We start from the raw sequence: 23,905 nt of genomic DNA, 5'->3' as shown, positions 1-23,905 counted from the left end.
TAAAACTTGTTTTTACCTTGGGTGTGATTCTGTTTGATTTCCTGGAAACTTCTGCTGCCAGTCTTGTTAGTTCTTCACATGTTTACCCAGCAATACTTGTGGGTGATAAAAAAGAAAATGTGCCCAGAATGGAAAATTAGTAAACAGATGATGAGAAATTAAATCTATAGTCCAACATCAGAAGCAGTGATTGTGCAGGAAAGCTTACATGACCTTTGGAAAGGAGGAGGCTGTATTTGTTTCAAATTGCAGATGAGGAGCATAAAGACACAGAAAAGTTGGGTGCTCAAGGGCACATAGGTTTTAGATTAGAATGTGGTAACGTGGTAATGGGAAGTTCATCTAAGTTCATTTTCTTTGATCCTTAGCACTGTTGCTTTGCATTGGGGGGCAGGGTGAAAGGGTCCCAGTACATGTCAGCTCTAATGTGGATCAGAAACCCTTTTTCTTATAAATAAAGCAAATTAATTGTCCACTAGAAACTGCATGGATTCAGGAATGAGGGGGAACGACACAGAAGATTGTTCTCATTTATTGGGTCTCTCTTAGTAGATAGTGTGACACAATTTTCCACAGCAGGGCTTAAAATTGGTTTTTGTGAACAATTCCAGTTTTTTTCTTCATGTGTTGTATTTTATGTAAATGTTGAGCAAAAGTTGGTACAAGATAAGGGATACACAACTATTAGAAGGAAAGTCAGAGCTGGCATTACAGCATTGTGTACACATTATCAAACTCTCTGCTGCAAACTACCAACTTGTTGGAACTGCAAAGTTATTTGATATTGATATTTCTGCAAAATAAAATTGTTCCAGAATACTGGACTCTTGATTTGCCCAAGGCAGGCAAAAGCAAGCAATAAATGCTCCTAATTCCTTCACATGTGCGTTTTCCACAAATGCATGGGTCACTGGGGGGAGGGTCCAGCATTGGCCATATGGTACACACTGCGTCACTTGAATGGGGAACAATTGCTACTGGTTCACTCTTAAGAATTTGGACCTAGCACACGTGGAACCATATTTCAGGGGCTGGTGAATGAGTCGGCTCAAGCAACTCTCCTCCCCTATCCCTTTCCCCTGAAAGGACCTGGGTCAAACTCATAAGCAAAAGGAGTAAGTTTCTGTGACAGGTCCTGGGACCCTTGGATGGAGATTAACAGAACCACCTCAGAGGATCAACAGTTATGACTCCTGTGACCAAGTATTAGCATTAAAAAGCCTCCAGTCACATAAAAGTGACCCCAAATGACAATGTCAACCTTAATACCAAATCATGCATAAATGTGACAGTAAATTTTCCTTTGCTGCCTTTTGAAAAAGGAGTGTTGGTGCTCCATAAGTATCACAGCAGACCTGAAAATATCTAGAATATATTTTAGTCTACAAAGTATATTGGGTGACATTATTTTAATCCTTATCTCACACTTAGAAAGTGGGTAATTTACAGGCTATTTAGCATAGATGCTAAATAATTTCCTAAATCTAAGAATCTTAGCATATCTGTTCAGACTTGAAAACTTTATCACTGAACAAGTTGCCTAAGAATAAAGGAGGAATTCAAGAGTTGTTGGTTATAACTTACAATTGACTATTCTAAGGGCTTTGGGAAAATAACGGTGAAGATAAAGCCTGGCAAAAGGGCTTGAAACAGACCAATATTTGGACTTGGCTTGCACAAGGCATGAATTCCGTAAGTGGAATGAATGCTTGGCGTCTATACACATATTTCAGCACTTGCTGCTGAGGTGGGGACATCTTGGGCTGTAAGCCTGATCTTGGAATTCTACAGTTTTAAGCAAAGAATATTAACGAGAAAATACCAAAGTTAATTTTCCAAAGTTTTATTCTCCCAAATCACATGCAACAACCCCGCCTTCTGATGCCTCTAATTGCTCTCCCGACAGATGTCAGTTTTTAATAAAGAGTGTAACCACCGCCTTTCCAAAAATGGCTTATTATGGTTTTATTACACTCAAACATCACAGGAGGGCAAGAGAAAAATCAACGATGAAGTGAGGGAGGGAAGGAAATATGGCATGGAGCATAAAATGTAAAGCCAGCCAATCAATATTTACCCTTTCAAGAGGGAGGGAGAGAGAGAGAGAGAGAGCGCACCCGAGTGAGCCAGCGTTAGCCAAGAAGCAGGGAGCAGGGCTCGAAAGTCGCCGAGTGCGAGGAGCTGTTGATTGTTTTCTGGTTGAAAGAAGAAGTGATGATAAGGCTGGGATAAAGTGAGCGCCGGCAGGGGCGCAGAGCCCGCAGCTGTATGCTAATGCTCACAGAAACCAAGCCTCCGCGTCCCCCATTAAAGCAGGCGACCAGGAGGCCACACATCACTGAACAAATAGGCTCTCTCTAGACAAATAAAATAACACACGTTGGCCTGTGGGGAGTGGGGGGAGAGTAAGATCAGGGAGAAGAGTGGGGGGAGAGTGAAGGAGGGGGGAGGGAGAGAAGGAAAGAGAGTAGGGGAGAGGAATGGGAGACTGGGAGAGAGGTGGGGGAAGAGAGGGAGAGAAGACAGAAACAAGCGAGGAAAGAGACAGGAGAGAGGCACGAGAGGAGAGAGGGGAGCAAAAAGACAGCAAAGAGGGCTGGGGCAACTGGATGGGGAGGGAGGGACAGTGGGAAGAAGGGGCTGCGAGAGAGGAAGGGGGCCAGTTATGTGGAGGAGACCACAGGTGGGGGGAGGCACTAGGAGTGAAAGAGATGGGAGAGAGAGGATTAGGAGGGAGAGGTGAGACCGTGGGGAGCAAGAAAGGAGGGGAAAGAAAAGAAGGGAAGAGATGGAGAGAGGACAGGAGGAGGGAGAGGAGGCGGATGACAGAAGGAGGGAACCAGAGGGCGAGGGAGGAGGGCAGGGACGGGAGAAGAGGGAAAGGCGGAGGAAAGAGGAACGGCGGTGGTGGAGGAGGAGCACCCACCAACCCCATAGCAAGAACCCTTGCCAAGGAAGAAAGTATGCCCTTGTGGCCCCCAGGAGCCTGGCTGCCTCTTCGTCCTCCTGCGGCAGGCGAGGCGGGGTGCAGTTGTGAGTGGGGTAGGAGGAAGGGGAAAGGATCGGGGTCGCCGCGGCCTTTCTGGTCAGTTTCCCTGGGTTTTGTCAGTTCCGTTTGAGACGGAGGCGCACGGACCAGCGGCCGCCAGCACCTCACAGGTGGAGGACACCTCTTGCGCCCCAAGGTCAATGTCATCCCGATGGGTCCCGTGCCGTCCTGAGTCTCCCCGACCTAATTCTCTGGTTATGACTTTCTCACCTTCTGGGCTTCGCCTCTGCCAGCTTTCGCCTACATCACCCTTCCCGCCGCCCGCCCGGGCCTTCCTGCCCGCTCTCCTCTCTCCCTGGCCCGACGGTCCCACCGAGGCAAAAACAAACAGCCCTGAGGGCACTTCAAGGAGCGTGCAGTGTCCCCGACGGTACTCTCGGGGGGATAAAAGAGGCGGCCAGCCACGCCGTCGGCCCCCGGCCGAATAATGGGCGCGCAGCAGATTGCCAGGGGGCACTTGAAACTCGAGGGGAGGGAAATACTTGAGCGCGGTCCCTCCCCGCGAGGGCGCACGACGCAGCCTCACGGATCGTCCCTTGTTCGCTCTCTTTCATGCACTCTCCTTTTGTGTGGAATTATTTAAACGGGAGATCCCTGGCAGCTTTATGCTAATGCGCCGAACAAAGGCAACGGCCCGCGGGCGGGAGGCCCGGAAGGTGCCTGGGGCCGGGCCGGGCGGGGTGGCGGCCAGGCGGGCTGCGCGTGTCTCTCGCGTGCCCCTGGGACTGACACAACAACCCCTCATTCCTGCAAATACAAAGCCTCTCACCGGCTCGGGTCGGGCGCACCCGGCGCAGGGAGGCGCTGGTCCCTCCGGGCGGCGGGCACTGTAGCGGTAACGCACGGTTCCTGTCGGTTGTGGCTCGGGGGACTGAGGGTCGGGAGTGGGGGCTTCTGTGAAGCCAGAAAAGGAGTCTGCAGCAGAGTGGGGATGAGGGGCGCTGACACCTCCCCACCAACGCCGACGTCTCCAAACGCGCTACCCTCTGTGGGGTGAGAATGAGGGCCCGCCCGGCTCCTCCCGTGAGGCCAGGGCCTCCTGTTCTCCTAGACACCCCAAGGAGCCAACTCCTCCGCAGAAGTTCCCCGCTTCTGCTCTTATTTCCAAGCTTTGCGCTTTCTACAAACTCCCTGTTGCCTTGACTTTGACTTCCAGCCGTGGTGAGGGTCACAGTGAACCCCGGCGCGCTCCCCGACGGCATCCCCGCACACCAGGATAGGAGAAATTGGAGTGCCTGTGGCCTCGGGCTCCGCAGTCGTCGGAGGAAGAACCCACCGCGGGGTCCGCAAGGGAAGTGAAGAGGCCTGGGATTTTTCCAAAGCGCTGGCCAGGACCCCGAAGGAAGGGGAGGAGTCACCTGAAGCCGGGGAAGGGCACTTGGGTGCTCTGCCTTGGATCCTTATGTTCACTGACTTTCGCGAAGCCCCCCTGGAGGGGGGCAAATCCACGCTGGTTCCCCCAACTTAACTACACGCGGCCCCTTCTCGGAATCGCGTGCGCTAAGGCCGGCGTCGGGGGCACACTGTGATGACGCTTTGCTCTTCCCAGGCGAAGACAAATATCTCGACCCGATGTCCCCATGCATGCGGGCGCACAGGTTCTGAGAAAATCACGCAGAAAGCGGCTGCGATCCGCGGCCCAGGCTGGGCTATACCTGCTTGGAGGTCGCTGGTGTGTGCGTGCGCGCGCGCGCAGCCTAATTCCTTCCGGCCCCGGGTGGTGAAATTAGTTTCCAATACTAGTACCTTTCAAGTTTCCATTTATTTTGACTGTACCCGTCTGAAAGCAGATTTCATTTACGCTAGCAAGACTGGAAGTCACAAATAAAGAAAAAGAAACGGATTCATTGAATCTCAGCATCTCAGTAGCGTTCAATAGATTCCCTTGGCTAAATTCAGAGCCCTGTTTGAATTCACTCAGGCAGGAGTTGTTTTGTTTTTTTGTTGGTAGAGGTACCGGTTCCCCATCCCCACGGCTTATTTACAATTATGGGTGTTGTTATTTTTAAAGGATTCACAAGGTGACTAACTCTCTGTTATCTGTTGAATGGAAGGAGTGTTACATATGCAAGACCGAATGTGGCAGGCCGAGCCCCCGCCCTATGCTATTCTACAATCCAGATGGGATTCGTGATTAGAAAATAAAATTGGCCAAAGCTGTCTCGGAATCCTTTTCCCACTTCTAATTTCATCAGCACTATTAATCAGAGCTCAAAAGAGCAAGGAAATAACATCAGTTACTTTTAGATAGAAATATATTTATAAATTTTAGATAAACTCATTTTAAGATTTCTAACTTTTGGGGAGACTAGTACTCACCACAGCATTTTTAAAACTAGGGTGAGACTTTTCAAAATATATTTCACTGTATGTATTCTTCCCTTTTCAGTGTGTGGGTTAAAATATTACAAACATAAAATTATCAAATATCTTTCCCTTGATTAACCAACCTGATTAACCCCTTAATTAACTAAGCCTGTCCCCATCACAACTTATGACTCATGTGGACTCTATTTTTACATGTTTAATTTCTACGCCAGGGTATTTTCAGAGGGAAAATCCAAAACAATTAAATACCTTCAGTGGAATTAAACATAAGTAAAACTCAGCAAAATCTGTCTGGTATACAAAGCTTTGCAGAAAAATGTTTCCTTCTCTTTCAATAAAGTGACATTTTCCTCAGAGCATATGACATTTTATGTGGCTTGGCTATTTGTTCCCCAGTGTTGGATGATCAGGGCCACTGTGCACTCGTGGGGTTCTCTGCCCTGTCCCCCGAAGATTCTGCCTTTTGTGTTTCCTCGGGGCTGGGCTGGACAGAGGATGGAGGCAGGCGGCCCAGTCTGGGTCCAAACGGAACGACAGCGGAGGTGGGGGTGGGGGTGGGGGTGGGGGTGGGGGTGGGGGGAAATCTTCGCTGTTGTCTTTTCCTGGTGGCACAGGGGAGGCGGCTTGTCCTCTCCGAGGCCTCAGCCTGCCTCAGAGGACAGATTGCCCCCACTCCCCCCGTCCAGCACGCGTCTCTTTTGCGTCCAGATTGGCCGCGACCGGAGCTCAATAGCAGGAGGTTAATTTCCTTCACAAAGGTGAAGGGGGCACGGCTCCGTGGGGGCTGCGCCCAGACAGGCGGCCCCTTTATTCCGCAGCGCCTTGATTGGAGCCCTTGATTTAGCATCTGATGTCAACCGGCAAACAAAATGCCCGCTCGGAATGAAAATGCATGAGGCCGCGCGGGGAGGAGAAAACCAACTTCACTGGGGCGCACGAGGCCGACCGCGCGTTTCGGGCTTCGGCCAACTCGACCTGGATTAACCCAGCCCTGGACCACGCGGAAGCTCCGGGCGGCCTGGGTCGGGCCCCGCCAAAGATGCCATTCCCAAGCCTCCAAGAACCCAAAAGTTCAGAAATTCACGTTCCTTTGGGAACCCAGCCCAGCCCGCCCCGCGCTCCAATCCCGCGCTTTCGGGAGACTGAGAAGGCCGTGCCAATTCCTTCTCAAACTCGAAAGAAACCTTCTCTAGCCCCGTGGGGGCGCGGAGGCTGCGAACACAAACATCGCCCTCGGCCACTGCCAGAAGGCCGGGCCCCCTGTCCACACTCGGAACCCCGGGGAACCCTTTTGCTTAGCCTCTTGAGTCCAGCGGCCCATCCGTCCAAGATCCGGGCGGAGGCTCTTGGCCGTCCGGACGCCGCTGCTCTCTCGGATTCCATTTCCCAAACACCACGCGGAGCCACTGCGCCTCCGCAACGATCTCCCCCGCACCGCCCCGGCGCGCCCCCGCCCCCACCCAATCAGCGCGCACAACTTCCCCCTCGGCTCCGGCTCGCAGATTGAACCCTCCTGACATATTTGGGGCCATTCTTCTTCTTTGTTGCTATTTTGCTCGCGACCCGCGGGTAATCCCCGCGCGGGAGGGGGGCGTGCATTGTCGCGCTGATGGACGGGCCCATTTGGCGGCACCGCGCCCCCCGGAGGAGAGACACAAAGCCCAGGCACGTGCGCCTCCCCATAGAGAAGCAGCAGACCGTGAAGGGAGGCGGGGCCGGGCGTGTGCCTGGGCCGGGCGGGGCGGTAGCGCCAGGCGGGGCGGCCAAGGGGCGCGCGCGGGGGCCCCGCGCCCTCAGGTACATCTGCCGCACCTACCGGGCGACCCCCGAGTCCCGGCCCCCTTTTGGCCGCCCCATCGCCCTCCCACCCTGCCAGACTGAGGAGCTGCGGGCGCGCTGATTGGCTCCGGGGGAAGCGGGAGGCGAGAACAATGGCCCCCTCCCCCCGTTAAAAGGGAGCGGCTGCCGGGCCCGGGGACAGGGACGCGCGTGCAGGGCGCAGAGCTGGGCCGAGCCGCCGCCGGCGCCACGCGAGTCCCGCAGCCGCCGCGCCCGGGCAATGGGCTGGGGGCACTGAGGGCCGCCGGGGCCGAGTGCGGAGGGGGGACAGAGCCAGTGCCGTGCCCTCGGGCCGCGCCAACATGCCCCGCGGCTTCCTGGTGAAGCGCAGCAAGAAGTCCACGCCCGTGTCCTACCGGGTCCGCGGCGGCGAGGACGGCGACCGCGCACTGCTGCTCTCGCCCAGCTGCGGGGGCGCCCGCGCCGAGCCCCCGGCGCGGAGCCCGGGCCCCGGGCCGCTGCCGCCGCCGCCGCCGGCTGCGGAGCGCGCCCATGCAGCGCTCGCCGCCGCGCTTGCCTGCGCGCCTGGGCCGCAGCCACCCCCGCCGGGCCCGCGGGCCGCGCACTTCGGCAACCCCGAGGCTGCGCACCCCGCGCCGCTCTACAGTCCCACGCGGCCCGTGAGCCGCGAGCACGAGAAGCACAAGTACTTCGAACGCAGCTTCAACCTGGGCTCGCCGGTCTCGGCCGAGTCCTTCCCCACGCCCGCCGCGCTGCTCGGAGGGGGCGGCGGCGGCGGCGGCGCGAGCGGAGCTGGCGGAGGCGGCACCTGCGGCGGCGACGCGCTGCTCTTCGCGCCCGCCGAGCTCAAGATGGGCACGGCGTTCTCGGCTGGCGCCGAGGCGGCCCGCGGCCCGGGCCCCGGCCCCCCACTGCCCCCTGCCGCCGCCCTGCGGCCCCCGGGAAAGAGGCCCCCGCCCCCCACCGCCGCCGAACCGCCCGCCAAGGCAGTCAAGGCCCCGGGCGCCAAGAAGCCCAAGGCCATCCGCAAGCTGCACTTCGAGGACGAGGTGACCACGTCGCCCGTGCTGGGGCTCAAGATCAAGGAGGGCCCGGTGGAGGCGCCGCGGGGCCGCGCGGGGGGCGCGGCGCGGCCGCTGGGCGAGTTCATCTGCCAGTTGTGCAAGGAGGAGTACGCCGACCCGTTCGCGCTGGCGCAGCACAAGTGCTCGCGCATCGTGCGTGTGGAGTACCGCTGCCCCGAGTGCGCCAAGGTCTTCAGCTGCCCGGCCAACCTGGCCTCGCACCGCCGCTGGCACAAACCGCGGCCCGCGCCCGCCGCCGCCCGCGCGCCGGAGCCGGAAGCCGCAGCCAGGGCTGAGGCACGGGAGGCACCCGGCGGCGGCAGCGACCGGGACACGCCGAGCCCCGGTGGCGTATCCGAGTCGGGCTCCGAGGATGGGCTCTACGAGTGCCATCACTGCGCCAAGAAGTTCCGCCGCCAGGCCTACCTACGCAAGCACCTGCTGGCGCACCACCAGGCGCTGCAGGCCAAGGGCGCTCCGCCAGCGCCCCCGGCCGAGGACCTACTGGCCTTGTACCCCGGGCCCGACGAGAAGGCGCCCCAGGAGGCGGCCGGCGACGGCGAGGCGGCCGGCGTGCTGGGCCTGAGTGCGTCCGCCGAGTGCCACCTGTGCCCAGTGTGCGGGGAGTCGTTCCCCAGCAAGGGCGCCCAGGAGCGCCACCTGCGCCTGCTGCACGCCGCCCAGGTGTTCCCCTGCAAGTACTGCCCGGCCACCTTCTACAGCTCGCCCGGCCTTACGCGGCACATCAACAAGTGCCACCCATCCGAAAACAGACAGGTGATCCTCCTGCAGGTGCCCGTGCGCCCGGCCTGCTAGAGCGCGCCCTCCACCCCGGCCCCCCGAACGAACTGTGCCTTCGCTTGGAGACCCACAAAGAGAGTGCGCCCTGCACGCCCCGAACCCGAGTCCGCGCTGGGGGAGCCTCGCCCCCGTCCCCACCGGGTGAAAGTGTCGTCTCCGCTTCTCTCGGTGTGGCGTGACGGTAACCCCATCCTCTCGTTTTGACTCCTTTTGGATCCCCCACTTTTACGTTGTGTCCCCGTACCTCCCCCATGGCGCAACAGGAGTCAGTCTCTTTCTGTACAAGGGAGAAAAGCTGTACGCGTTTGTCTCGTGGTTGGAAGCCTCCCCTTGGCAGGGAGAAGCTTTTTTTCTTGCTAGTATTCGCTGTGTTCATGGTCTAGAAATGCGGTCTACTCTCGCCTCGCCTGCCAATCTCTGCTCTCTATGTATGTAGCGTACGGGTTGTTTTGGGTGAATCTTGAGGAATAAATGCCTTTATATTTCACAGGCTGTAAATTGAACTTCCCACACGATTAGCTTTATTATGGCTTGTGAACTGCTGGAGTCTGGCTTTACCTTTTTGTATGTGAACAAATCAAATTGCTTAAAAAAGAGTTTTCTTTAGTATAGCCACAAATGCCTTGAACTGTTGTCTGGGATTGTTTTGGGGGGGAGGGAAGGGAGTGTTCCGAAGATGCTGTAGTAACTGCCTCAGTGTTTCACGTAAGACTTTTTGGTTTGATCATCTTTGTTGAGGTAGGACTATCAGTTCCCTCTAAATGTATATGTTGATTTATGAGTAATTGTTATTTATTCTTTATTTATTTATATTAATTATGAAGATTATGATATTATTTGATTGCAGATTTTTTTGGCGCGCTGCCCCCTCCCCACCCTGCCACTCTTGACATTCCACTGTGCGTTTTAGAAGAGAGCCTTTTTCTAAAGGGATCTGCTTAAAGTTTTAACTTTTATACCTATCTGAGTGAATTACAGACAACCTACCATTTATTCTGCTTCGAGGGTCCCCAGGGCCCTTGTACAACCGACAGCTCTTACTTTTAAATGCAATCTCTTTTCTACATACATTATTTTCTTAATTGTTAGCTATTTATAGAAAGCTTCAATAGAACTGTTTCAACTGTATAACTATTTACTATTCAAATAAAATATTTTCAAAGTCAAAGTATGGTGGCCTGATTTCTGCATCACATGCTTTCAGGACGAATTTAAAATAGAGCTACTGATAGTTTCTTAAAAGCTAACTTTATTTTTTATTAGGAAAAAGGGAACCACCACCACCACCACCAGGATGGTGGGTTTTCAGAGCTAAACCTCAGCTGCGGGGCTCTGCCCTTCTGGCAGCCTGAGGGTACAGCCTTGGTAGCGGCTGGCTGAAACAAGCCTTGTTGGGGTCCTTAGTAATGTGCCAGGAGGCGGGTTAGAATGAAGGCCCTGGGCATCTTTTCAGAGAAATCTAGATCAGTATCCCTAAGAAGCTGTTCTTTGCACTCCACTTTCATTTAGCAAGTCCTTCATTCCCAAAAATTTAGGGCTCAGGGTGATAGTAATTCCTCAAACAAATAAAGTGGGTAGTTTTTGTTCCTTAGAGTCAACTACAAGAAAGGAGAAATGACTTTACCGTCAGATTTGCAAAGCACGGGCAGCAACCCGATTCACATTTGGATGCAATGGGAAGTTAAGCAACTGGGGGCAAGGGCTTAGAAATAATTTTCCAATCAGGTGAGCAGTCTGTTTGGGGGGAAAATGGAACACCATCTGTTTGGGGTATTAAATTTAATAACAGGTAATTACAATGTTTTCCGTTATGTGTCACTCAGCTCTTTCAAGAACAATTCTGACTCTCACCAGTGACTATTTTGGGTTGTTTTCCTCTGTCTTGCAAACATTTGATGAAGGAGCTGTGCTAAATCTCACAATTGTGCATGTGTGTGTTCCCTTACTTTTGTGTGTTTTTGCTGCCTTTTTTTTTTTCTGAGGCCCGCTAAATCTAACATTTGCCTGCCAAAGAGATTTTAGAAATCTGCACAGTAAAGGGATTTGCATCTCCAAAGAGGAGCTGGAATGAGGCTGGGAAGGGCAGTCCATGAGGAACTTGGAAGGACAAACTGAGGAAAGAGATAATTTTCAGATTGTGAGCCTCAAGTTTTCTGTGGGACGGGGTTTAGCCAAAGGCTCAGCTAGCAGGAATATGGAATATTCCTCCCTTTGTGAGGCTCTGGAAACAGCCTTCGAATAACAATGAAGGAGAAACCTCTACAGGTAAGTTGCCTCCAGGACAAATTGCATGTAGCTTTTTATCACTGATGACTACGTATTTTACCAGTTTGGAAAATAAAAGAACAAAAAGCTCAGGGCTGGTACAGTAGGAAAGCACAGGGACAGAGCAGCATTTATAACATCCTAAAAACTTTAAATGAAACAAAGAGAAACTCAAATGTCTGGGCTGATGGCTGCTGCTTCTCCCCTCCTGCAACAGTAATACGGGAGAATGGGAGCATGGAAAATATTCTCTCTGAGTTACACCAAACATTAAAAGATACCCTAAACTGAGGGTGAGTGTATGCACGTTCTGTGGCAATAAAAAGTTTCCTTAAAAACTGGAAGATTGGCCGCACATGGCGAGTCCAGACTCGTCTGCAGGAATGGTAGCTTGTAGCTACGTTGGGCTCACTGTGGTTCTCGTCCGTAATCACAAAAACATGAATTCATCTAAGATCCACCTTCATGAGGGTAAATATAATTTGGTTGTTCACAAACATGTTCCTTCATCCCCCGTATAAATTTATTTCAGTGGAATCAATGGAACCCGAAGTATCTATGTGAGATATTAAATGAAACTGTATAGTAAATGGAGTTGAAGGCAACGAAACAGCGTAGAAATAGAAAAACTTGGTCAATTTTTATCACAGTAACACAATATGAGTTTGCAGAATATAGGGAGGGAATCAGGCGCTCTCCCCTTTTTCTTGCCTCCCTGGATAATACGTTCACAAGAACGAAGAAGATAATACGTTCGAGAACATCACGTTGAAACGCACACACTTTTTAACAAATCTGTGAAGGAGGCTGTAGGCATTCCGTGTGCTCTGGGGCTGCTGCAAGCTGGGAAGGCCATCCATGGAAACTGCCCGAGAATTCCATACCATCCCACAGCAAGGATTTGGTGGTGAGAGGCCCAGGGGGTCAGGAAAAGTAGTAAGGTTAAGGAGGGAGGAGCTAAAAGAGGGAAGAAATAAAGGAAGCGATTTGATTTTTGCCAGTGCCTTCACCCTTCTCTACTTCCATACGAATGTGGTATAATAAAAAGCAAAAGGCTGTTCAGCATTCCTTTGGTTCCACAATGAGCCTGTGGCTAGAACAGCTGCACGCCACGCTGGTTGAGCCCTTTCTTCAGAGTTACTAATGTCCTCTCAAGGCAGCTTCCCCTGTTGCCGGCTTTGCTTTTTCCCTGGAGGCCTGGAAACGTCGGGGTTCTTGCCGCCCTCGGAGCAGGCGCATTGTACTGGCAAGAGTTTGACTTGGGTGACTCACTCGGAGGCCTGTGCTTGGAGGCACGCCTTCCTTCTGTGTAGCACCATGGACTAAGTGATCGCACCTTTCAGCTGATCCTGGGTTCGATCTGGGAGTACCCAGATCTTGCAGAGCAGAAATGAAGCCAGGAGGCTGGCTGGACTCCAGCTGCACAAGGGCACCTGTGGGCATGTTGGGGTCCTGCAGAGACCTGGGTGTGCAACATCGGCCAGGGCAACACTAGCCACAGGTGGATGCACCTGGCATGTCCGTGCCCAGATGCTACTGAGGAGGGTGTGACATTTCTCATCAGCTTCCCTTTGCTCTGTGAGTGGCTGTCTCCTTCCCCAGTTGGGCTGAACTCCACAGCCATCCACAGAGTCTTCAAAACAAAGCAGAAGCGTCTCCTAACCACCCTGAGTGACCTGATAACACTACAGGAATTCTTCATGTATCAACTGTCTTGCAAAAGAGAAAGGGGCGTCATATAAGGTTGGGCTTTCTGAAGTTGAGTCAGTTGACTTCCTGAAAGCATCAGTCTCCTCATCTGTAAACCAGAGATCATACTCCTGGCAGAGGCCCTAAGGGTCTCTGGAGCCTTTGTGGGACATTTGGGGAAGATTCCTGAGCGCAGGAGATGAAGGGCAGTGAGGAGCCCAGAGGGACCTGCATTTTTCGCTTAGACAAGGGCACTCCTTACCAGGAGTACTGTTCCATGGCATTGAGGATTCTTTACATACCCACTGGCCTGTGGCAGGATTACTTTGAGCGAAACTTGCTTTTTGCAGAACGGACATTTAGGTCTTGTAGAAAAATTTTCTGGCAAATAGACCCAAGGCGAAGTCTGTGGAATCGTGTATGGGTTAAGATGAGTCCCCGGTTAGCTTCTTACAGAGCTAGAATTAGTTACGTTTCTTTGATGGCCAGACTAAAGGAACCTGTAATGCTCTGGTAGTTAAAGTTACAAACAATGGAATTTAGAGATCGAAGAGGAAACTGAGTTGTAGAGAGAAATCCACAGGTGGCAAAACATACCAGTGTGAGAACCAACTGAATAGCAACATGCAGGGATCTTGATTCCATTTAATCGTCAAGGAGGTACCAAAGCGGGGAATGCAAAGTGGCGACCTAAAGACACTTAGCTTCTCATCTTCAATGATGGAAACATCTCATGGGTCTTTTGGTAACACAACCCCAAATAGCCCCAAAATCCCACCCAGGCGGGAAAGATAGCAGCTAAAGGCATCTTCAAGTTCCATCCCACCATATCTATCGAAGAAACATCGTTTCTCTACTGCCCGCCTGCAACATTAAATGACCAATACTCATAGGGAAAGTCTGGCGAACTCATGACTCCTGGGTTCTAATATGGCAGTTGTCACTAGCAGGCACATCAGCAACACAAAGACAAGTTCAGCAGTGGGAGGTGGCTCCATAACTTAAGGAGACCTGGTCACAAGTCCCACAAGAGCCCAGTGATCCTAGAATAAATAACTCTTCGCAAACATGCAGAGCCAGAAGACCATCCTCTGATGGGCTGCAGCCTAGAGTTCCTCGCGTCCCCTCGCACTTTCATCGGCTAAGGTTTCCACGTGAGGCCAGGTATGTTCACTCCTCAGGAAGAAGGGACCAGAGATGGATGGCACCTGCTTGCCCAGTCATCTCAGTGACTAGGGACTGGGGAACTACAGCCTCCTTCTGACACTGCTAAGGAAACAGGTCAATACTTTTCAACATCCCCTCACCTTTTGCAAACAACCAGCTACAGGTTTTGGTGTCATCAGGGCAACTTCCCAGGCAAGAGGATTTTCTGAAGATGACAGAGTCCTGCTTCTTTGGACACATCCCTCATGAGGACCTGCAGGAGGAAATTAACACAGGCCACGTTGGGTTTTGAAAGTCACAGAGCCTCATGAGAAGGGTCATCCCAGCAAGGGATGTGCGATGGACCTTTGGGGTGAAGGGAATTGATTTCTCATAGCTGGATGAGATAATCAACCTGGCTTACAAATTTACCAATCACAACTACTTTTTGGTCATTATTAAGGCCTGATATGCTTCTCAGAATCGCAGAGCACCTTTGAGCATATGATATGAAGTCAGTTAACATGTTTTCACTAACCCAGACACACTCCTTCGTATCCTAAGCCCCGACTGTCATCATTTGTACCCCGCATGCTTGGATTGTGGGCTTGCTGTGTGGCATCTGGAAAGTGGAACGTCCAGGACCTGCTGCTTCCTTCTGGCAGTGTCTATGCTGAGCAGATGGGTTCTGGGGTGATCGCCTTCGTGTTTGTCTTGTTTGAAGATTTCTACCCTGTGTGGTCTTCCTGGTGGCATTTCCACACAAAGCATCAGCACTAATGTTTTTTCTCTAGTTCCTCGCATAACCTCACACCACGGAGACGAGCCATCCTTAGAACATTCAACATTCACCACATTGAAATGAAACTTACAGAATGTTTACTGCCAGCAGGACACATTCAAAGGCATGATTACTGAGAGCCTGTTTCCAGCATGCCACGTGCATGCCCTGCAGCTCTCTCAATGTCTATGAGAAGCTTATTGACACAATTTGCCTCTAGTTTCCCAGAGCTGCCTCCCCTTCATCAGAACCCAGGCGTTCCCTGCTCCTTCCCTGTGGTTTGAACCAGCAGACCAAGCATTGCGCAGCAGGGAGACAATAATGCTGGCAAAGTCAACCTGAATTCATTATTCTTCTCTTTCACTCATCAAAGAAGGGCCTTTTATTTGAATGCAACATCTGCTTTGTCTCTGTTGTGCAGGACCAGGGCCCTGATGCAATGCCCCCTTCTCAAACACCACAGCCAGGTGACAGTCACACCTGACGGTGACAGGATGAAGAGAGGGAGCCAAGAGGCTATTATGTGTCAAATCTGATAGGACGCAGAGGAGGCGTTAGAGCATGGAAGGGTGGGTTTTAGAGGAGGGCGCTTTCCACAGGAGGAAAAAACATCAGGCTGCAGTTTCCTCCCAGCACAAAGAACAGAAAAGAATGAGGAAGTTAGGCTGAAATGCATGTGTCCAGTGTTGCCATTTAAAAGCTTGTAACATCAATTGATTGCAGTTCTTTTCTATTACTATTTATCTACTACAGTATGTAAAATGAGCCTTTACCATTTTATAAGTACAGCTACAAAGAGGTTGTTATTAGGAGATGGGCAGAAACTGATAGGAAAAGTGCACATGAAAATGATCAGGTTGAGACTGCCCGGGACAAAGGGGGCTGGACCAGTCAAATCCGGGTGCCCAATTTGGAACAGAATCATGTTAGATTTCATCAAATATTTTATACCATAAAGGAACACTTTCTGTTTTCCTCACGTCTTGGAATAGATCTTTATTGTGTCTTTTGAAACATTGTGTTTTTTGTTCTGTTAATCACAGAGAAAACCATGTTTTCCCCTCAGTATTTTCAAAATTTGGTAATTCAGATGAAAAAGGACGAAAACAATTAAATGCATATTATACCTACCTTAACTTATTCGTAGCAGTAAATGTGACCTTACGTTCTAAGATTGTATTGGGATTCCAGAATTACTGCCATCATTGCAGTACTTCACAATCTCTTTTGTTATTATTGTAACAGAAAAGGCTAGACCAGGGGTTGGTAAACTAAGGCCTACTGGCTCAGTCCAGCCTGCTTTTGTAAATAAAGTTTTATTGGCATATAGCCAGGCTCACTCACATCAGCCTCTATGGCTGTTTTCATGCTACAACAGCAGAGTTTAGTAGTTATGATAGAGGCCACATGGCCTTCAAAGCCTAAAATATTTACTATTCACCCCTTTATAGAAAAAGTTTGCCGACAATAATATCATGCAATAGACAATAAAATAGTGCAGTAATTCTTCCCCTTGATTAGACAGAAATTTGGTCCTTATGAAAACTGCTTTGCTCAGATGTGTGTTGAGCATCATAAACTCACTCAGCATTCATAAGTCTTGAAAATTGCAAAATTTAGTATAACTATTTTTACAGGTGTCACTACCTAAAGTACCATGCTTTTGTTTTTGGATTTTTTTTTTTTTTTTTTTTTTTTGAGACAGTCTCACTCTGTCACCCCAGGCTGGAGTGCAGTGATGCGATCTCGGCTCACTGCAACCTTTGCTTCCCTGGCTCAAGTGACCCTCCCACTTCAGTCTCCTGAGTAACTGGGACTACAGGCATGTGCCACTACATCCTGCTAATTTTTGTATTTTTTTAAGTAGAAATGGGGTTTCACCATGTTGGCCAGGCTGGTCTCGAATTCCTGGCCTCAAGCGATCCACCTGCCTCAACCCCCTGAAGTGCTGGGATTACAGGCATGAACCACCAGGCCTGGCTAAGGTACCATTTTTTTAACCTGATTTTTGTTTTTGTTTTTTTTTTGAGACAGGGTCTCACTCTGTCACCCAGGCTGGAGTGCAGTGCCATGATCATGGCTTACTGTGGCCTTAACCTCTTAGGCTGAAGTGATCCTCTTGTCTCAGCCTTCTGAGTAGCTGAGATGACAGGTCCACACCACCATGCCTGGCTACTTTTTTTATTTCTTGTAGAGATGGGGGGTCTCACTATGTTGCCCAGGCTGGTCTTGAACTCCTGGGCTCAAGCAATCTTCCTACCTTGACCTCTGAAAGTGCTGGGATTACAGGTGTAGGCCACCACACCTGGCCCTGATAATTTAAATAAGAAAGTTTACTAGTTTTTCTGAAAGTTGGAAACTGCCTCCAAGATAGTTTTATTAATATTGTTCCTGTTCATATCAGTTACAGCTCTCAGACAATACACACAAATCACAATCTGTTAAGTCAGCCACAGAAATCTAAACAGAACAGGAGGGTTATCTCCTGGTTGGAAGGTTGTTTTCTCACTGCAGTGATGGTTTAATTTATCAGGTGAAATCACAACTTTTAGGTTGAACCATAGGACATTGCTGTTTTTGGTTTTGTTTGTTTGTTTGTTTGTTTTTTGAGACAGGGTCTCACTCTGTTGCCTGGACTGAAGTGCAGTGGCACAATCTCAGTTCACTGCAACCTCCACTTCCCAGGTTCAAGTGATTCTTGTGCCTCAGCCTCCCGAGTAGCTGGGATTACAGGTGTGTACCACCATGTCTGGCTTTTGTGTGTGTGTGTGTGTTTTTAGTAGAGATGGGGTTTCACTATGTTGCCCAGGCTGGTCTCCAACTCCTGGCCTCAAGTGATCTGCCTGCCTCAGGCTCCCAAAATGTTGGGATTACAAGTGTGAGCACCCAGCTCATTGCTGTTTTTATAAGTAAAAATAAAAACTTTGCTATCAATAATTATTTTTTATGGCTTAACCCAACATTTCAAGGATTTTTGTAACCATTAGCTTAAAAATTGAGTTAAAGACAGAAGACAACTTTAACTCAGCATTGATTTGTTTCAAAATAGTGTTAATTTAATAGCAACAAGCACCTTCCTGGCAACTGATGACTTCTTAATTGTGCAAACGTTTGAGCATTTGGAGGATATAGATCAATGACCACCAATGAGAATTCTGCTCTGATTAGAGGTTCACAACCATTACTTGAAACTTTTTTCTGAAGCAGATTTCTGACCCAGTCCCACGAGCGTCTCCGTTACGGTGGTGGTGGTGGACAATGTGTTGTAATTCTGTAGTGTGTATCATTTAGAGCCCTGCCACTCAAAGTGTGGCTCAAGGACCTGTAGGTCCACATCCCCTGGGAGTGCCAGCCCCGCTTCGGGCCTCCTAAATCAGAATCTGTATTTTAACAGGATCCCCAGGGAATCTCTATACACGTTGATGTTTTACAGGCAATGGTTTAAAATTTGAGGTCTTGGTCATAGAGTAAGTTCTCCCAGTTGTTGCCCCCAGTAAATTTGGCCTCGGAAGGGTTGATGGCTTGGGCACCAACCCAGGGACACTAACCCCAACTCATGATGGGTTTGTAACAATATTAACAGACTAAATTCATATTAACATTTTAAGGATGTTTGGTAGCAATTCATTAAAAATTGAGTTAAAGACAGAAGATAACTTTAACTCAGCAACTTTAACTAACCAACTTTGCCTGGTCCAAGGTCTTCATATGAATTACTCAGTGAGTTCTCACAATGCCTCCAAGAGGTTGGAGTGGTCATTACCCTGTGTAACATCTGAAGAAATGGAAGGCCCTGTGAAATGACGTGGCCTGAAAGTGCGGAAATTTAGTTAAGATCAAGAAAGTTCATAAAGAGAAACCTCCAAGGCAGCAATTGCTCCAGTGTGGGAGAATTCAAATGGACAGTGACATGCCGGGGCCTTGGTTCCACCTTCTTGTCAAGGGGCTGCTACAGCAGGCAGCGCGATACGGTGGCCCAGGACCATGTATGGTTCTCAGCCCAGATCATGAAACAGCTGATTTGTGTTTTGGCAATTTGACTCCAAAATAATGGGCTGAAAATCCCATCTGGGAGAGAGAGCGAGGAGCCAAATGTAATGTCATTTCCAGTTATTTCTTATCTTAGCATTGGAGAAACGTTATTTCGACATGACCCAACTTGCAAACACAAATAACAGATGCTGGCGAGAGAACTGGGTAAATTTAGTACTGCGTGATGTTAGCTAAGGCTCACACTGGCATCTGCGTCATAGCAGACTATAGATTCGACATCACTTTTTGCTTTGCTTTAACGTGCTGCAGTGCAAACTGTAAGAGAGGCACGAATTCACCGTGAATGGTGGCGTTGTAAGCAGCTCCACAGTGAGGATATCGCTGAAAGTTAGCTTGCCCGGGCCACTTTCTTTTTTTTTTGAGACTGAGTCTCACTCTGTCACCCAGGCTGGAGTGCAGTGGCTCGATCTTGGCTCACTGCAACCTCTGCCTCCCCGGTTCAAGTGATTCTCCTGCCTCAGCCTCCTGAGTAGCTAGGATTACAGGCACGCACCACCATGTGCCTGCCACCACGCATCCAGGCCACTTTCTATTGAGGTCTCTACCTTCCACTTCGGTTCTAAAAGCACTTCTTTGTAGAAATCACTTACTATTCTACACCTGCAAGCAACTGAATAGGCCATTCCAGAACCATGGCAACCAGCATGAGTGGCAGAAGGAAAAGTCTCTGAGCACAGGGTTTCAGGCTCTCCCTGCCCACTTTAACATCAGGGCAGCAGAGGGACTCAAATGGGCTGGACCTAAACCCTAACTCTGAGATGCAAAGTCTAGTAACATTTAACAGAATGATTCAATTAAAATTTTAATATTATATCTCAAAGAGAGTGCCAACGTTGCAGCTTCAGGAAGTGACAGATTTTGATAATCCTAGCAGGTCACTTTCTCTTCCACCGTGGTGAGATTTCATGTGCTCACATGCAGAAGGACCCAGCCCCTTCTCCAGCATGCTGGGGCTGTTAGGGGCCAGGGGTTTGGAGCACAAACGCCTGCTTTCATCATTTCATCTCCACCATTTTTGGGTGGCCATGGGCAAGTTATTAATCTTCTCTGCATGTTTTCTCATTGATAAAATTAGGAAAGAGTAGTGCCCACCTGTAGCAGACATTTACTACATTTTCTGCTTGCCCCATGCCTTTGGAATACCCTTCCTAAGCTCAGCTAATTCTCTATCCAATGAGTTCTGCCTCCTCAAGGTAGAATCCCGAAACTTGCTTTTCCAGCCTCCCTTGCAGCTAGGCTCTGCTGTAAGGGAATGGAAAATGTGCTGTGCATTAAGACCAATGTCCAACAGAAAGGAGTCAGGTCACCCTGACTCGGATTGAAGGTGCCTGACCACTCATCAAATGTGCCCCTGAGATGTGGATCCAGAAGAGAGACATGAAAGAGGTGGCACTGGCTGCAGTCAGTGCTGGGGAGGGGAGAGCAGAGGCATTTGTCTCTTGGAGGTGGCTGTGGTGAAGGCCCAGCGTTGTAAGGTGAGCTGCCACTGGACTTGTCTAGCAGGGCAATTTGAGTGTTGTTTCTAGATCTTTGAGTCACAAAGCCTGATTGTGTGGCCTTCCTGGACATAAAGCAAGGTAGCCAAGAGCTAAAGTGGATTTGGCTGTCTGCAACTAAGTGTCTCCCAAGGCCATTGTTGAGATTAAATGAGTTACTGAGGTCAAGTGCTGGTGAGAACTTACTCTTATTATCCTTGCAAGGATAGGAGTGAATTCTGATTTTATTTTACTTTTTATTTTTATTTTTTTGAGGCAGAGTTTCACTCTTGTTGCCCAGGCTAGAGTGTAATGGCACGAACTCAGCTCACTACAACCCCCCGCCTCCTGAGTTCAAGTGATTCTCCTGCCCCAGCCTCCCGAGTAGCTGGGATTACAGGTACCCACCACCATGCCCGGCTACTTTTTTGTATTTTTGGTAGAGATGGGGGTTTCACTATGTTGGCCAGGCTGGTCTCAAACTCCTGACCTCAGGCAATCCACCCGCCTTGGCCTCCCAAAGTGCTGGGATTACAGGTGTGAGCCACCGCACCCGGCTGAACACTGATTTTAAATTGTATATAATCTCAATGCCACCTGGTGTAGGTTTAAAATCACTTCTGCAAACCCTTTGACATGCCTCCCATTGTGAAGTGAAGTCTTACCTCCCTCACTGCCCCCTCCAAAACTAAGAGGGCCTTTGTCACGCTTTCTCAAATAAAAAGCAGTAGAAGTGACACTGTGTGACTTCTGAGACTAGGCTAGAATAGGCCAAGCTCAAGCTACACACGGAGGCCACATTTAGGTGTTGTACTGAGGCCGAGCTAAGATCTCAGGCAACGACCAAGCCCCAGACATTTGGGGGAGCAGGTGAGACCCTAAGATGATGCCAGTCCCCCCACCCTAACATTTGCATGAGAGAGCCCAGGTGGGAACAGCCCGGCTGGGCCTGCTCACCCCCAGAACTGTGTGAGACTGTAATAAAATGATGGTGGTTGCTTTTAGCCACTGAGTTTTGGGGTGATTTGTTATGCAGCAATAGACAGCTGGTATTTATTGCTGATTAATTAGCAATAGATAACTGATATCAGGAATACACCTGATATTTTTCAGTGCTCTCTGGCTTTTAGACTGCTTGAGTGTGAATTTTTATTTTTGCTCCAGGGTCTCACTCTGTCACCTGACTGGAGTGCAGTGGCATGAACATGGCTCACTGTAGCCTTGACCTCTGGGCCTCAAGCAATCCTTCCACCTCAACCTCCCCTATAGCTGGAACTACAGGTATGTACCACCATGCCCAGCTAATGTTTTATTTTTTGTAGAGATGGGGGGGGTCTCACTTTGTTGCCCAGGCTGGTCTCAAACTCCTGGGCTCAGGTGATTCTCCCGCCTTGGCCTGCTAAAGTGTTAGGATTACATGTGTGAGCCACTATGCCTGGCCTGCATGTGAATTTTTCCATTTGGTCTTCACAACAATTCTTTATAGATTATGATTCATTGATGTGTATATTAAGAAAATGTCTGAATGTTGAATGTCTTGCCCTCAATCAGAAGGCTCTTCACCTAAGACATAGAGAGCAGAACCCAGGTGTCTGGCTCCTTGATGTAGCCCTCCACAAAATGAACTGGGTTCACTAGTAGAATGCACTGTTGTATGTAAATGCCTTCTGTACATTGTCTTGAAAACAACCATTAGGTCAATGTCCCAAGCACTATGACTGTGTAACAACAGATCTCCCCAAAACTGAGTGCTTACAACAACAACAGAGATTTATTATATTTAATTATTTGTGTGGGTCAGGAATTCAGTAGCAGCCTGGTTTGGTGGTTCTGGCTTGGGGTCCTTCATGAAGTTACACTGAGTTTTCCACTGGGGCTGCAGTCAAGCGAAGGGTTGATTGGGGCTGGAGGATCTATTTCCAAGATGGCTCCCTCACATGGATGCTGGTCTCTATAGCACTGCTTGAGTGTCCTGACAGCATGGTGGCTCTCTCCAAAGCAAGACATCCAGGAGACCAAAGTGGACACTGTCATACCTTTATGACTAAACTTGGAAGATATACCACTTTTGCTGAGTTCCGTTGGTCCCACGGGTCATCTCTGAATCAGCATGTAAAGGACCACGCAAAGGTATGAATTCCAGGAGGTGATGATTGCTGGGGGCCATCCTTGAGGTTGACTACCACAATCAGTATTATCGCCCCAAGTCCCAGGTGAGGAAACGAGCCAGAATGACTAGGGAATGGCCGCTCAAGAGTGTGTGCAGGTGGAACTGGAAGCCAACACTGATTCCTAGGACCACGTTCCTCTCCAATCTATGACAAAAGGTGAATTTGTGGTGTATTTTGATGCATTTATGTTAGTATTTTCAAAAATTTATTCAAAATTGAGAAATTGTTTGGAATGTTATCATGAAAAGACATACGGTGTGGACACACTGATTAGGAGTCCTCACTTTGGTCAACAAATGCCTCGTTTTGTCATGGCTGAAATTACGCCTTTTTCCTGGGTGCCCCTTAAAATTTTTCTTTCTTTTCTTAAGCTGTTGGGTAATTTACTGAGTTATCCTATACAAACATGGGAAGACATGGGTCCTAGCTTCATTTTTACATATAACTCCAAAACTGACTGTATAGAATTCAAAAGTGGTCAAATAATCAATCTATTAGGACTATAATGACTGTCTCAGTTAGCTTGTGCTGCCGTTAACAAAATACCATAGACTCAGTGGCTTAAACTTAAAATAATAGGAATGGCGTGAACAACAGGACTTTATCTCTCACAGTTCTGGAGGCTGGAAAGTCTAAGATCAAGGCGTGGGCTGATTTGGTTCTCCAGTGAAGACCTGCTTCCTGGCTTGCAGATAGCAGCTTCCTCCCCGTGTCCTCACATGCAGAGAGAGAAGCTCTGGCCTCCCTTCTTCTAAGAGCACTAATCCCACCATGGAGGCCCCATCCCCAGGACCTCATTGCAACCCAGTCACCTCCCAAAGATCCCACCTCCTAGTAGACACTGGGAGTTAGGGCTTCAACATATGGGTTTTGGGAAGACACAAACATTCACTCCGTAACAATGACATATACTCTCTGACTCAGTAATTTCACTTTTTTTTGGAAATTTATCATACAGAAATAAAAGCAGCAGTGTGTCAGGATATAGGCGTGCTGGTGTTTATTACAGGTGTCTTTGTTATGACAAACACTGGAAGCCTCCTTAATGTCCACAGATGGGCTGAGTATATTAAGGTACATCTGTATTAAGGAATAAAATGCAATTATGAAAAATGATAAACTAGATAGGGGGTGCCTATGACACTGTAAAGTTTAACAAGGATGTTGTAGAATAATGTGTATTGTATGATCCTATTTCTATGTCTTTGCATTAATCTGGAGAGAATGTTCCTTTTTTTTTGAAGACAGAGTTTCACTCTGTCACCCAGGCTGGAATGCAGTGG

At 49.6% G+C, this 23,905-nt stretch overlaps 1 protein-coding gene across 1 annotated transcript; it reads left to right on the top strand.

Moving 5' to 3' along the window:
• Nucleotides 1–7,360: 7,360 nt before the first annotated feature.
• Nucleotides 7,361–10,210, top strand: INSM1 (INSM transcriptional repressor 1). Its single transcript, XM_030826707.1, has one exon. The coding sequence runs from the start codon at nucleotides 7,519–7,521 to the stop codon at nucleotides 9,055–9,057; it is 1,539 nt and encodes a 512-aa protein (XP_030682567.1). The 5' UTR covers nucleotides 7,361–7,518; the 3' UTR covers nucleotides 9,058–10,210.
• The last annotated feature ends 13,695 nt before the right edge of the window (nucleotides 10,211–23,905 follow it).

This window comes from Nomascus leucogenys, chromosome 13, assembly GCF_006542625.1.
Source record: "Nomascus leucogenys isolate Asia chromosome 13, Asia_NLE_v1, whole genome shotgun sequence".
NCBI lineage: Eukaryota > Metazoa > Chordata > Mammalia > Primates > Hylobatidae > Nomascus > Nomascus leucogenys.
This window is presented reverse-complemented; position numbering and strand designations above follow the sequence as displayed.